The following is a 13590-nucleotide window of genomic DNA, read 5'->3' on the forward strand; positions in this document are numbered from 1 at the left end:
TGTTGAGTACATGGGTTACCGTTCTGAGCCTTATTTCGTTAGGTCGGGAGTGAGCCAAGGCAGTAATTTAGGGCCGTTAAAATTTATAATAATGATTAACAATCTATCCGAAATCGTAAGCGAAGCCAAATGTTTACTTTTCGCAGACGACCTAAAGCTGCTTCTAGCAATTAAGGGGAAAGATGACTGCCAGCACCTTCAACAGGATATCAACCGTGTCCTGGAGTGGAGTAAAAGGAACAAGTTACAATTTAATGTCGATAAATGTTCCATAGTAACATTTAGCAGAGCGCAGAAACCACTCCATTTCGACTACAAGGTGGATGGCACTTTATTAAAAAGAGAGAAATCGGTCCGCGATCTTGGTGTTCAGTTTGATGCCAAATTAACATTCCGCGAGCATATCGTAAATATATGCAAAAGAGCGTTCAAACGATTAGGTTTTGTTATTCGCACAGTTAAGGGATTCACTAACATCAAAGCAATCTCTTTACTGTATGATGCCCTGATAAGAAGTCAGCTTGAGTATAATGCGGTAGTATGGTCTCCACATGAAGTCAAATACAGTCTCATGCTGGAACGTATTCAAAATAAATTCACCAGGTTTCTTTACCATAGGCTTTATGGCGTGTATCCCTTGTATCCCTTGATGTATCCAACATTGTTTGTATTGGGCATGGTTGGATACAACAAGTTGGAGACTAGGAGAGAGCTGGCTCTGGCAACTTATATTTTAAAATTATTCCGCGGTGTTGTCAATAATCCAGGGGTACTACAGTGGATAGGTTTGAGCGTACCCGATAGGTATCTACAACGAAGGCGGCGACCGAGCTTATTTGCAGTACCCCACGGCAGAACCGAGCTAGTGCGCAACGGCCTCCTTGCTCGTTCAATCAGAACGCTGAACTTAGTGGCTGACACACTAGACCTTTTTTCTTGTTCGTGGAGTGAATTCGCAAAAGTTACTTTGTACATAATATGTTATGAGAAATGAATTTAATGTTTTATAGTTATTAATGTTACATTGTTTTGTTTTTAGTGTTATGCTCAAGTTAGCTAATTCTTTTTTAATTGTAGTTTAATTTTTTTTTTTTTATTCCTTTTGCTTTGTGTCTCGTTTACTATGTCTAATGAATTGGGTTATGCCTGTAATATTAGATGTAAGAAATAAAATAAAATAAATAAATAAAATAAATAAATAAATAAATATATTATAATATATGATTTCATACACATTCATTGGTATAAAATACATTTTCTCTGTATTTTTAGCCAGAAACGCTAGCTTCGCTTTTTCACGTGTAACAATTACTTTAAGTGATCGACGCACAGATATGCTCCGATCATTTTTTAAGTTTATATAATAACTATTTTTATTATCGTCTTACACTGAATACTTGAAAATATTTAAATTTTAAATGTTTGCTTCTCACTTACTACACGATTCATTCTGTAAAATCCCACTGCTGGGCAAAGGCTTATTTCTCCGTGTAGGAGAAGAATTGGAGCTTAATTTACTATGCTGCTCCACTGCGAGTTGGCGGATATATTCCCGACTATGAACAACGACTGCTAATAGGCGTCTATAATAACAACCGGGATCGGCAGCTTAACATACTCTCCGAGGAGAAAGCGAGGTTTTTTTTTTTTTTACTATTACTTAATTCTTCGCGTTTGCGATATTGACAGAATAAAAATAATGTTAAATTATTCCGTAATAAAAATTAAATACCTAAGTATTTAATATTATTAACAAGTTTGTTTTTTATCTTCCAAGATAATTAAAATTCGATTTTACACTTTTAGTTTATTCAATACGACGTGTAAAAAATTTACTTTTATTTTGTTTGTATGATTGCTGAAACTCAAACGAGCGCATATAATAAGAAAACTACGAGGAGAAAATATTTATATAACTACGGCTCATTCATATACGAAAGCCGTTTGATATTCTTAACTAAAAAATTACCGAAAATTGAAATAAATTACCATAATATATTTTAAATTTATAAAAAATAATAACTTTATTTCATAAGAAATTATATTAAAATCTTTCTCAAATCTGTCGTAATAAGAAATAGTTCAAAACTTATTTAATAATATTCAATGTAATCTCCTATCAAAGAGAAAAATGTCTATATAACATATTATAAAAATAAGTATATTTGGTTATTTTTTTATAAATAATTATTGTTATTTAACAAGTAGCTGACCTCATAGACGTTGAGGGCTATTCATAAATAATGTCACAAGGAGTTAACGAATTGTGACATTGTGTGACAAGGGGTCAAAATTGTAAAATGTGATGTAATGTCACACTACGCTCATGAATGGGGCAAATTGTGACAAGTTCGTTGGAGTGGTCGAAAAATCGCAAAATTTTTGTGACGTAATTTATGAAATGTCAAAAATTGAAATTTTAAATAATTATTACGTTTTCTTAATTTCCCAATTTTCTGCGCAATTTCCTTAACTTTTCTTTGAAAAATCTTTAAAAAATTAGCCGATTTAATCAAGATGTTCTCTAGTTTTGCGTTTTATTTATATTAACTTTTATTTTTACCGAAGACTATAGTAAAGAACTCTATATAATAGATGCAAACAAAATTAATAAATGCAGAATTAAATTGAAACAAAAGCAATTACGTTCAAACAAATAACAAAACAGATGTTTTCATATCAAAAACGAACGAAAATAGAATTTTAAAAATTGAAAATAAAATACATTTCTAAATATATTTCTAAAACGAGTTTAAAACACATCGTAAAGAGTCGAGTGGAAGTGGTTTTAGTGCCAAACGAATGGCGGGCGAATAAAAAATAACACCTGTTGACCGCTGGTCCGAATTAAAACTTTCATGTTGATTTTATCGTCGACTAGGCATCACGCGCGGCTTGATGCGTTTAAATAACGATACTTATCCAACAGACAATAGGTAATCAAATTAATATCAAGATAAAAAAGTATCTTCATACAAATAGTCTTCAAAAGAGAGAGTGTAGGCTGGATGACAATTCCAGAAAACTGGGATGTCTGTCGCGAACAGCCTATGTCCAGCAGTGGACTGCAATAGGTTAAACTGACTGACTGACTGAAATCCCGTATAAGTAAAAGTGTAAAACAAAATTATATTAGTCTTTGATAAATTAATTATTATTAATATGAAGCAACAACCGACTCGGAATGTAGATTGTGCTTAAAAGAATCCACAAGCAACTCAGCATTTGATTATTTAAAAAACTGCAAATGTAAAGTTTTTATTTTTTATTATATATGTTATCTTATTACTATATCTTCTCATTTCTATTTTGCTCGTCTTTGGATTTTTTTATTCCTGTGTAAACGTGTACAAACTCTTTTTAAATTATGAAAAGAATTTCTGAAATTTAATTAGCAATCATTTTTATTTTCTGTCACATAAGTCTTATTATGAAGAAATTAATTAATAATTTTAAAATTAATTTATAATAAGCTATATAATACTAATAATAAATAATAAAAATTAAAATTAATTAAAAATAAGCGTTATATTATGATGTTTATTGAACTATAATAATTCTAAGTTTTGAAAATAAGTAATTTGTACGAACAAACAAAACTAAAGCCTTGTTTAATAAGTACATATTTTATTACATAAGGTAAATGTAGACACACACACACACACATATATACTTTTATGAGCACTTGAAAAATCAATGTTTATGATATGTATATTTTACTACTTTTTAGGATTTTACTCCTTACGAAATTAAGGCCCGTGATATGAAAATAATGTGAAAATAGTGAAATCGCGTAAACAACTGACGCTATATGAATTTTCGAATATTTTTTTTCATATAACTAAGCCGGCAAACAAGCGTACGGCTCACCTGATGGTAAGCGATTACCATGGTAGAATGCGTAATATTAAGTCTAATCCATCAACTGCTGGTTGGTCGATATTAATGTTTTACAAAATCTTTCACCGAGCAGGTTATGAATATTAAATTTTAGCACTACAACATTTCTCAATGCTAACCCAGATTTGAAACGGTGACCGTTCTAAAATAAAAGGTTACTTATTTTTTCTTCTGAGAAGTTCAATACGTTGACGCGTGCTAAGAAAGCGGGATAAACAAACTTACTTTCACGTCAAGTGTTAGTCATTACAATGTTGCTACGGTATTGACAATTTTTAATAAGTAACAAAAAAGCTGCTATTCTTGACCTTGAAGATATTCGTTGAGGTTGGGCACAGCAGAAAGTTTCCTAGTCAAAATATGGAGTGGCCCGATTGGGTCTACCCCAGTCTCGACCTTACAGACGCTTCAGCCTGTAATATCCCGTTTCTGGGCATAAGCCTCTTTCCCCATGTAGGAGAAGGATCAGAGCCTAATCCACCACGCTGCTCCAATTCGGGTTGGCGGATATATTCCCTATACTACGAGTAACGATCGCTATCAGGTGTACAAGATAACAACCGGGACCGACGATAAACGTATGTATGTACAAATTTTTAAAATCTTCATGTGAATATGAATTTCATTACATTCTTATCCTTACTACTTACTATACAAATAAAGTTATTATATGATATAATTTCTAATGAAAAGTCCAGCAGTGCTCGAACAGATTCAATACCGGGACCTTTTGATTGTTTTACGGCCAGTTTCAATACTTTATCTATTTCTGATTTTAATAGAGATAGAATTTTGATGTAACCTCCATACAAATTGTATCAAAAACCTATCATTAGTAGTCAAAACCAGAGGTTATTATATAAACAGTTAAAGACGACAATAAGTGGTAAATAATCTAAAGATCTTTGCTTAACTACCCTCGATTATGCTATTTTTTTCCGAACAGCTTCGTCATATAAAAATAAAATTGATTCCTTTTCTTTCAAGAATTAGTATCAGAACCTAGAAATCACATATATGTAATATAAAGCCTGGTTATCTACAAAAGCCATTGCTTATAAAACGTGATGCTCGATATCTTGATACTGAAACAAAATCCAGAAAAGTCAATCAAGCTGACAGCAGAAGTATTTTACTTAATTGAAGCCAAAATAAAAATATTCATATAGGAAAAAACACGTTTAAGTATATTGAACTGAAGTCAAATAAGTATAACGCTCGCTAAATAAACTTTAATCGTTTAATTTCGGCGTTCTGTAACAAACTACAAAAAACATCGGCCGAAGGGCTACCTATCTATAAATAGCTTTCCACAGCACTATATGTACCCTAAATGTACTTTCCACGGAACCGGCTCACACGGACACACCTTCGCGCACACATGCATGCACGGCTGCGCGCGCGCAACACAAGGGCGAAGGGAAATTTTGGCAATTATTTGTGGTTAACACTGCGTACTACCAATATGGGTGCGAGATTATGTAATTACAATTATAACAAAAAAAAATTATAACCGAAATATACTTTATTATAACAATCACGAAATATTTTATTCAATGCAATACAATTTAAAATAGGTGTACTAACGGTGAAAAACAGAAATACTGCTGAAATCGGCTGACCAAAAACTGAGCAATTTAAAACAGAATTCGTGAATACGTTATTATTTTAGAGCATCTGAATTTAGAAAAATGTTTTGTATAAAAGCTACTAATATTAAACTAATGACTTTTCTCACTCTTTTGATCTAAACAAAGTTTTATTACTCCGTTTCAATCGGTCAATATTAATTATAATACGTTCATTATATATAATATATAATATGATAATAATAATATGATTGATACGTAAAATTTCAAAGTAACATTACATTGGAATCATCATTACAGCCTATACAGTCCACTGCTGGACATAGGCCTCCACAAGTTTACGCCAAAAATAGCGTGAACTCATGTGTGTTGCCCATAGTCACCACGCTGGGCAGGCGGGTTGGTGACCGCAGTACTGGCTTTGTCGCACCGAAGACACTGCTACCCGTCTTCGGCCTGTGCATTTCAAAGCCAGCAGTTGGATGGTTATCCCGCCACCGGTCGGCTTTTTAAGTTCCAAGGTGGTAGTGGACTGTGTTATCCCTTAGTCGCCTCTTACGACACCCACGCTCTTCCCGTGAGGGGGTGGCTTTATTCTTTGGTACCGTAGCCACACAGTACCCGTAGCCACACAGTACATTACATTGGAAAAACGTGCCTTATTTCGTTTCTTAGGAGTCGTCCTTTAGTCATTATTTTTCGTTGAACGCACGATTTGTAAAAATCAAACAACTTACACTCTGCAAATTATGCCCGTGTAGAAAATATGTATCACGATGCTTAGTTTTTCAAAATTTCATAAGTTTATGTATTTAAAGATAATATTGTAAAAATTACAATTTAATTTGCACAAAAAAAAAACTCGTTAAGTATACGGAGGTCGAGAACCTCAGCAAATATCACCAAGGGTTAAAAAGTTGCTAAAAAACATCACGTCGAAAAGATAATGCACGACCCATTTAAGAGTGAACTTCAATAAAATCATTCAAACATTCAAGTTGGTTATAGTAATTTAAGAAAAGAGCGCACATTATTGTGTCGTGGTTACTTTAAAGTGCTAATGTGGGCGAACGCGCCTGTGTGCGTATGTGTGGTAGCGTGTGCGTGTGTGCGGGCAGTCATTATTCGTAAGTACTAGAGGATAGAACGTCAGTATGTATAGATTTTGGGTGTACAGTCAAACAAAAAATTTCGTATGAAACAGTTTTTATTTAATTTGTATGTATTTAATTTTTGTCTTTCTCAGTGATTGAAATTCTGAATTCTGACGGTCGAAATTCTGAAACGTATACTCTTTTTGAAAATCCTTACAGAAAAAGCCTGCGCGTTTTCATGTTACAATGTAGCACAAGTTGTTAGTTGTTTATGTAACTTGTACTATTTTATCATGTATGTATTATTTTTTGTAACTTTTATTTTAATTCGACATATCTTGGTTTTATACATGACAAAATGGCAAACAAGCTTACAATCCGCCGATGGTAAGCGGACAACATATCCTCTAGCCTAACTTTACATAAGAGTTGTATTATTTAACTAAAATATTTTTTAAGTTAGAGAAACTTCCTGAGTCTGACTGGTCAAAATTTTAAACAAGACATATCTAACTGTGCCCAACCTCAACACTCCAACACTATAGATGTGATATAGACAAATTATTAGCAGATTTTAGATGACAGATCTAAAAAAAAAAATAAACAAAAACCCCATACAGAGCTAAGCCTTTTTAACACGAGGGATATAGTAACCATTGATTTATCGCGATACTATCAATAATATTACGATAATACTAAAGAATAATATATAAACCCGGTCTTGATTGATGACGAGAGGCGATCTTTCTATACAAATATGGAGCAAAAATGAGAGGCAGTAGATCGTAAATCTACAAAAATAATTATATCATATCTATTACTTGTTTATCTCCAGTATCTTAGTATAGTCATTACTTTTTACGCAAATTATGATTTAGAGAAAAATGAGTGAGCCTTAGAGTATCAACAGTAGTACTGTAATGTATACTCTAAGAGGAGAGACTTGTAGAAAGAAATCCTTCTCCTACACGTAGAAAGTGCCATATGTCCAGCTGTAATATGTTTGTAACAACTGGATCGAAAGATAGAGAATGTGGCAAGAGATGGATGTTTTGCGGGAACTTGAGGAGGCCTATGTCCAGCTGTGGATTGCGATAGGCTGAAGCGAATAAAACGAAGCGAATGGGTAAAGAACTTTAATAGCATTAAGAAAACGCTAAAATAAATAATTCTATCTAGAATATTCCAATTACAGAATCGCAATTTTTATATTATAGTAAAGTTAAGTAAGCAAATTTAAATAAACAAAATAATTAATTCAGATTATAAATGCGTTAACATCGTCAACTGTACATCAAGAATCCAAGCACTCCTGCACTCGACCAAACTGCCAAAATCGGTCGGTGCGGCGCAAGCGCATAGGTCAAGCGCACTTCACCCGTCTCACTCACTCCCACGAGAGAGAAAGCGAGAGATATACATGTTCTATAGAACTTGCAAATATGCGGTCGACGAAGTATGCAATGATGATTTTTTTTTTTACATTTTTAGTTTTCTTTTTAATGTATCCTTGATTGCAGATTAGATAAAGGAATTTTCGAATATATTAATTACATACTTGTTATATAAATTAACATACAACAATGTAATTTTTGATTCATGTAACCAAAATACCTAAGTGTAAAAGTGTCCACACTGGTTTCTTTCAAGAAGGTTACCATAATAAATTTTAAGTTATTTCTACGCCTAATCTGCTTTTACTTTACCGTCTCACCTAGCCAAAAGTTATCTGAGAGATATCGCCTTGCTAGCGTTAACACCATTCTTCTAATTTGAGTAATTTTTATTTATTTTGTACAATTTGTATGATTTCATAGATTGTTAGCGGACTAGCGACTTTTGGTAGGGATTTGTAATGAACAACAATTGCTTCAAGTCTCAGTCGGAAATCATCCGCCAAACCACAATGGAAAATATAATAAATAATAAATAAATAAATGTCATAAATATCGTATAACATACACACACAGTCCTCTGTTCCTATGGTAAGCAACTTAATGCTTGTATTACAGGTAACACTACAGTACTTGTATCACAGGTAACTGAGGTAGGGCACAGCAGGAATTTCTTGCTCAAAATCTGGAGCAGCCCGACTGGGGTAGTACCTCGACCTTACAGAAGATCACAGCAAAATAATACTGTTTTCAAGCAGTATTGTGTTCCTGTTGGTGAGTAAGGTGACCAGAACTCCTGGGGGGATTGGGGATTGGGTCGGCAACGCGCTTGCGATGCCTCTGGTGTTGCAGGCGTCAATAAGCTACGGTAATCGCTTACCATCAGGTGAGCCGTACACTTGTTTGCCGACCTAGTGACATAAAAAAATAAAAATAAAAATAACAGCCGACTGTTATAACTATTTTTTTTGATAATTATACATAGAAATAATACATATCTAAATATATAAGTACAAATATTATATTACACCCAGACTCAGGCGGGAATCGAACCCGCAACTCGCGGCAGAGAAAGCAGCGCCACTACAAACTGCGCCAACAGGCTAGTCAAGAATGACAATATGGAGATTGCCACCGCAGAAGTCTCAATTGCTTGACTAATGAAGTCAAAGAGAGTGATTTGTTTTAAAATTTCACAATTGGCAGTGAAAAAACTCATAAATAAATATACTTCAGAAAATTCTGAAACACGTGTAAATATTAATTTGCAATAAATTATATCAGCGGATTAAATTATGCCCTTCTTGGCCTTCTGTAATAAAGTCTCGATTTTTGCAAGTGAAAGATTTACAGGTTATAAAAGTACGGTACTGTGATTTTTTATACATTATTACACAGATAAGAAATGGAATATAAATTTTAACATAAGGCATTAAGTACACAGAGTGCAAAGGCTGCCTTATCACTATGTCTGTCTTCCTGTCACAACTGACTCACTCAGAAACTATAGAAGCAATTTCCTTGAAATTTGGCACACAGATAAAACTGATCGAACCATACGCGGGCTTAAGGTAAATAAAAAGATTGAACATGCGGGTTACTTTGACGCTCAACGAGAGACACCAAAAGTTTAGCAGAGGCATCTTGTATAATAAAGCGAAAGAAATTGTCGTGAGGGTATCAATTAATATATTTTCATTACTATATTTTACTACTTGGATACTAAATTTTGTTAACTTATTGCATGTTTTAAATTTATTCAATATTCTTTCATTGTTATCATATAATTAATGGTATATCTGGCGCGAACTTGAGGAGGCCCATGTCCAGAATTGGACTGTAATAGCTAAATTGACTGCCTGACTGACGGATATCTTATTGTATACTATCTTTTTAATACTTATGTATTCTGCTATTTTACTCTCTTGTATTATTGTTTTTTTATTACTTCAGCCTACCGCAGTCCACTACTGGTATTGTATACTATCTTTTTAATACTTATGTATTCTGCTATTTTACTCTCTTGTATTATTGTTTTTTTATTACTTCAGCCTATCGCAGTCCACTGCTGGACATACGCCTCCTTAAGTTCACGCCAAAAATGGCGTAAACTCATGTGTTTTGCTCATAATCGCTACGCTGGACAGGCGGGTTGGTGACCGCAGGACTCGCACCGAAGACGCTGCTACCCGTCTTCGGCCTGTGTATTTCAAAGCCAGCAGTTGGATGGTTATCCCGCCATCGGTCGACTTTTTCAGTTCCAGACTTAGTCACCTCTTACGACACCCACGGGAAGAGAGGGAGTGGCTATATTCTTTACTGCCGTAACCACACAGTAGATATTATTGTTTGTGAAAAATATGTCAATTATGTTTCCTATTATTTTGTCTATTGTTTGGTAACATATTACAATTCGACAATACCGACGTGGTGTTTAATCTCTCCTCCGTTTATGAAAAATAAATTAACGTTCATGCCTATAACATTTTCCAGCTACTAAAGGCCCTTTCTGATACAAAAGGAAGAATGGTAATGAAAAACATGAAAAATTCTGACAATTATATGCCAAAAGGTCATTAACCTTGCCCTTTTTAAATACAAAACATAGTCATGAGATGGCGAAAGAATGACAATGAATAAATTACTGATTTTGAGCATAAATTGCCGTGGTGTTCAAAATATTATATTACATCAAAATTTTCGGGGAAAATGGCTCTGTTTAGGCCATTTTACGTTACCTTTTTGTAAGAGATTTTTAAACTATTTAGAACTCGAGAACGCAGTAGTGCTGCACTGAACTCGAACCTTTGTACGTTATTTTTTCAACAACCTCAATTTAACTTTTCTTCTCACTTTTCTGTATTGCTTGAAAGACGTTCAATAGCAAAAAAAATATATATGAAAGAATCCGTAGCAAAATTTTGCTATTTTTTTATATTTCTTGAACGGCTTTCTCGCCAGCAAATTGCATAAGTCTAAAGATTACTTCTTGTTGATTTGCAGTTTTTTTTTCGTGATTAAAATTAGATAAAGCTAGAAGAAAAAAAATATAACCATAACTTTTTTTTAGTATAACTTCAAATATGTTAACAGACCAACCAAAGCTATGTTTAAACATATTAAAATGTTATTTTATGATAGTATTGATTCTTTGTTTAATAACATCATCATTAGCATTAAATAATTAATACTATAATAACATCAATTATTGTGTTTGCTCGCAAAAAGAGCAAAAACCGAGTTCAATTACATAGACAACTAGTTGACGCCGCAAACGTTGTGTTGCCATATATGTTATTAACCCCCTTAATTCCCCCCTTATAACTTAGGGGTATGAAAAATAGATGTTGGCCAATTCTCAGACTTACCTGATATGCACACAAAATTTCATAAAAATTGGTGTCGCCGTTAATATGGTAACTAACATTGTGACACGAGAATTTTATATATAAAACTAACTGTAGCCGCGACTTCGTCCGCATTGAATGTAAGAAAAAAGTTATTGTACAGTTCGCAGAGTTATAAAATAAATAAATTTCTAAAATAAAAGTAGCTTATCTTCTTATCGTGTGTAATAAAGTTCAATAAATAAAATTTTGAATGAGAAAATTGAGAACCTCCTCCTTTTTTGGAATTCGGTTAAAAAGTAATAAAATTTTTAAAAAAGAATAGAGTGCGCTTGTAGCAGCAAGAAAACGCCTGTTAAAATGAAAGAGCAACAACTTTAAAAGAAGAAATAGCTATATTTTTTAAAAGGAGCATTAAACCAGCAATACGTTAAAGCAATTTGTTCTCTCTCGTTGCGCTATTATTATTATATCCTTCATTCATTTTATAGTTCATTTCGAGAGCGCTGTTCATAGTGCAAGGAATTTTAATTTACTAAAACAACTTAAAGCGAAAAAACTGAAATTAATTTAAACCGACAATACTCGAACTCTATATTAAAATGAAAAAGATTTAAAATAATATCATTGCATGCACGTCTTGATCTATCAATTCTTTATTAGAAATAATTTTAGTACTAGGAAATGTTGCGTTTATTATTAAAATAATAAAAAATAAATTTTTTCACTTCCATTTTTTTTTTCATCGAGGTTCGACGAATTGATCGAACATGCGACAAGACAATATTGTCAAAAAAAGCAAACGTAGAAGTTTGAATTGAAACTGACTTAAAAAAAACGAATGTGCTTTAGACCATACGACTGAAAATATAACCATTCTTCTTTAGCAATATTTCTGCACAACAGGCCTGCACTGTGGTATCGGAAACGTAATTGGCTATGAGAGAAAGAATAAAAGAAAATATGTACTCACACCATTCACTCTTGCTCCGTTCGTACACTTTTCGTAGTGCTCTCGTCACGCTTTCACCAGATTACTCCCAAAGTCAAGCGTATGTAAAGAAGTTTTACTCAAAAAGTTCCAAGTTTAATTTTCTGTGTTTGTTATTGTATATTTTCAGTAATGTTCAATATCCAAATGTAAGCAGCGACATATTTTAAGATTCTGCCCCGGGCCAATAAAGTTTGGCACCCCATAAAGTTATAGCTGATTAGTAGTCGATTTATTTTGGAATTTTTTGTTTGACCTTATTTTGGTCCGGCTATTTACTATAATTTCCGTATAATACTCGATGAAACTAATAATACCCGTTATATTTTGATTGATCTTTTTTTTTAAGCCGCTATAAATTTATCGAGTAAATAAAAATATCTGAAATATATTTTTTCACATCTCTAGAACGTATGCCCGGCTTATGCCGCTCCTCGCAGAATGCCGCCCAGACCATGGTGCTTTTGGCACTAGAGTAAAATATATCCATGATTGAAAACTCTTTAGTTGTGATTTGAAAGTTGTTTCCTTACTCGACATATCACAATTCGCAATCAAAAATATTATGAAGAAAACAAAGTTATGAAATTAAACTGAGTTCAATAAAGTTAAAGTGAGTTGGAAGAAGTAACGAAATAGATTTTTACAATATTTCAGCTCAACTATAGAGAAAGCTATAATGTGTCATTTAGACATTTAATAAAAACATTGTATTTATTCAAACCTAACACTGGTACTTTTAAAAGTGATATTAATATCGAATTTAAACCTAATATTCAGTGCATAACGTTACATTTTATATTTTAAATGAAATTAATTCAATATATATTTAGATTAAACGATTAATAAGAATATCAGCCTAGCATTTTAACAATAAGTTTTAAATAATCCGTGGTCCTGTATTTAAGTAATGTGCTCACGAAATAACGGTATGCCCGTTTTATTATTTACATACATAGATAGATAGAATATACTTTATTGCACACCACTCAGAGTTTTTTTTTTTTACATAAAACAGTTATTTACGCATACAGATAGTAATGCATACATATATTTGTTCTTACCTCTTGGTGGTTGTTCTCCTGTTTCTCACTGCTCTCAGAAACAGATGAATCGGTTGGTTTCGTACACCACGTCGGACACCACCGTCGTAACATGCACCTACAAAAAAAATTAGCAACATTTTAGTAAAAACATTTTGCTATCCCTCAAATATAATCCCTACTAATATTATAAATGTGAATGTTTGTTTGTTACGTTTTCACGCGCAAACTA

At 33.1% G+C, this 13590-nt stretch overlaps 1 protein-coding gene across 1 annotated transcript in view; it reads right to left on the reverse strand.

Annotated features, from left to right (window-relative positions):
- LOC123656485 overlaps window positions 1–13590 on the reverse strand; it is a 59001-nt gene that overhangs the window by 20953 nt on the left and 24458 nt on the right. The window contains exon 3 of the mRNA XM_045592162.1: window positions 13380–13476. Within this exon, the coding sequence (XP_045448118.1) occupies window positions 13380–13476 (97 nt within the window). The remainder of the gene's footprint in view (window positions 1–13379; window positions 13477–13590) is intronic.

The sequence above is a fragment of the Melitaea cinxia genome, chromosome 9 (assembly GCF_905220565.1).
Source record: "Melitaea cinxia chromosome 9, ilMelCinx1.1, whole genome shotgun sequence".
Classification (NCBI taxonomy): domain Eukaryota; kingdom Metazoa; phylum Arthropoda; class Insecta; order Lepidoptera; family Nymphalidae; genus Melitaea; species Melitaea cinxia.